General features: G+C 48.5%; 1 gene segment (V, D, J or C); it reads left to right on the forward strand.

Moving 5' to 3' along the window:
- Nucleotides 1–691: 691 nt before the first annotated feature.
- LOC125283014 (immunoglobulin lambda variable 2-14-like) lies at nt 692–1,290 on the forward strand. The segment is given in 2 exon segments: nt 692–775; nt 890–1,290. Coding segments are annotated over 2 exon segments (447 nt in total).
- The last annotated feature ends 266 nt before the right edge of the window (nt 1,291–1,556 follow it).

Below are 1,556 nucleotides of genomic sequence, written 5' to 3' on the forward strand. Positions count from 1 at the left end.
ATTTGAGGCTGAGGAAGGGAAGTGGCTTGTTCATGAGTGGAATGTGCAGAATGTCCTGGCAGGTGCTCCTTTTCCCCTCCTAAGGTTTGCTTACACCTGTGGACCTGACCCTCCATATGGCATGTGGGTAAGAAGCTAAGGTGACTGACAAGCTGATGGGTTTCAATGTTGCATGTCCATCAGCACAAACAAGTATGGGTGGGATGATGGCAAGCGTGCAGCTGGGGGAGAACCCAGCACCAACCACCAACTCACAGCAGATGTTTCCATGGGCGTCAGCAGTGACACTTTCCTAAGAGTAGAGAGATCCTCAAAAGTTGGTGCCCAGCAGGGGGCACAGAAGGAAGGGCCCCAAGTCTTGCATGGTCACAGAGACATAGTCATTTTATTGTGGAAACACAGAAGGTCCAGGAGCTCACATACCTGAGGTCTTCAGGAGATCTTTCTCTTCTGGGTAAATCAGGCATAAAAATTCAAATTCTTGACCTTCAGAAAATACATGTCAAAGTGTTTGAGTCTATTCAGGTAAGCTGTGCTGCCCAAGGATGCAGAAGTATCTAAGAAGAAGGGTCAGATCAGAGGGTGTGAGGAGAGGAAGGTGCAGGAAGCACATTTGCATGCAGTCCACTCCCTCCCTCAGGCAGGGAGGGGAGGAGATAATAGAGGTCTGGGAGAGACAAGCCTGGGATTGGGGGTCTCAGAAGGCAGTGCTGTTGAGGAGTCACCACCATGGCCTGGACTCTGGTCTTTCTCAGTTTCCTCACTCAGGGCACAGGTGAGGTCCCCACGGAAGGTTCCTTGGGGACATCTAAGCTGATCCTTTCTCTCCTCTTCAGGTTCACCTGAGGCCCCAGCACAGAGCTAACTATTGCATTTATCCCTTTTTTAGGTTCCTGGGCCCAATCTACCCTGACTCAGCCGGCCTCAGTGTCTGGGGCTCTGGGACAGACAGTTACCATTTCTTGTACTGGAACCAGCAATGACATTGGAAGGTATAATGGTGTCTCCTGGCAGCAACAGTATCCTGGCATGGCCCCCAAAGCTCTGATTTATAATGTAAATACTCGGCCATCTGGGATCCCTGATCGCTTCTCTGGCTCCAAGTCTGGCAACACAGCTTCCCTGACCATCTCTGGGCTGCAGGCTGAGGATGAGGCTGAGTATTACTGTGCCTCATATAGAAGTGGTAGCACTTATCACAGTGGTCTAAGTTCATGGGGAAGTAAAACCAAAACCTGTCCTATTCTCACAGCCTCCCTCCTTGCTCTAAAGATGCTTCCTCAATCCTAACCATGTTTAGAGGAGGCTTCGTGCAATATGTCCTTGAGAATTCAGTTCTCTCTCAGGTCTTTTACCTCCTGCAATGTAGTGAAGTGGAAAAGGCTTCCTCGTGAATTGTCTGGGGGAATTGTCAGTCTCTTTGTACCTTACATGTTCCCAGAAGATGATCTTCCAATTCCTCAATGGCAGGAAGAGAGGGACAAATAGACCTGTGCTCTGTATAAATTTTTTAATGATTTTTTATTATATTATGTTAGTCACCTTACAGTACATCC

The sequence above is a fragment of the Ursus arctos genome, unplaced genomic scaffold (assembly GCF_023065955.2).
Source record: "Ursus arctos isolate Adak ecotype North America unplaced genomic scaffold, UrsArc2.0 scaffold_34, whole genome shotgun sequence".
Taxonomy (NCBI): Eukaryota; Metazoa; Chordata; class Mammalia; order Carnivora; family Ursidae; genus Ursus; species Ursus arctos.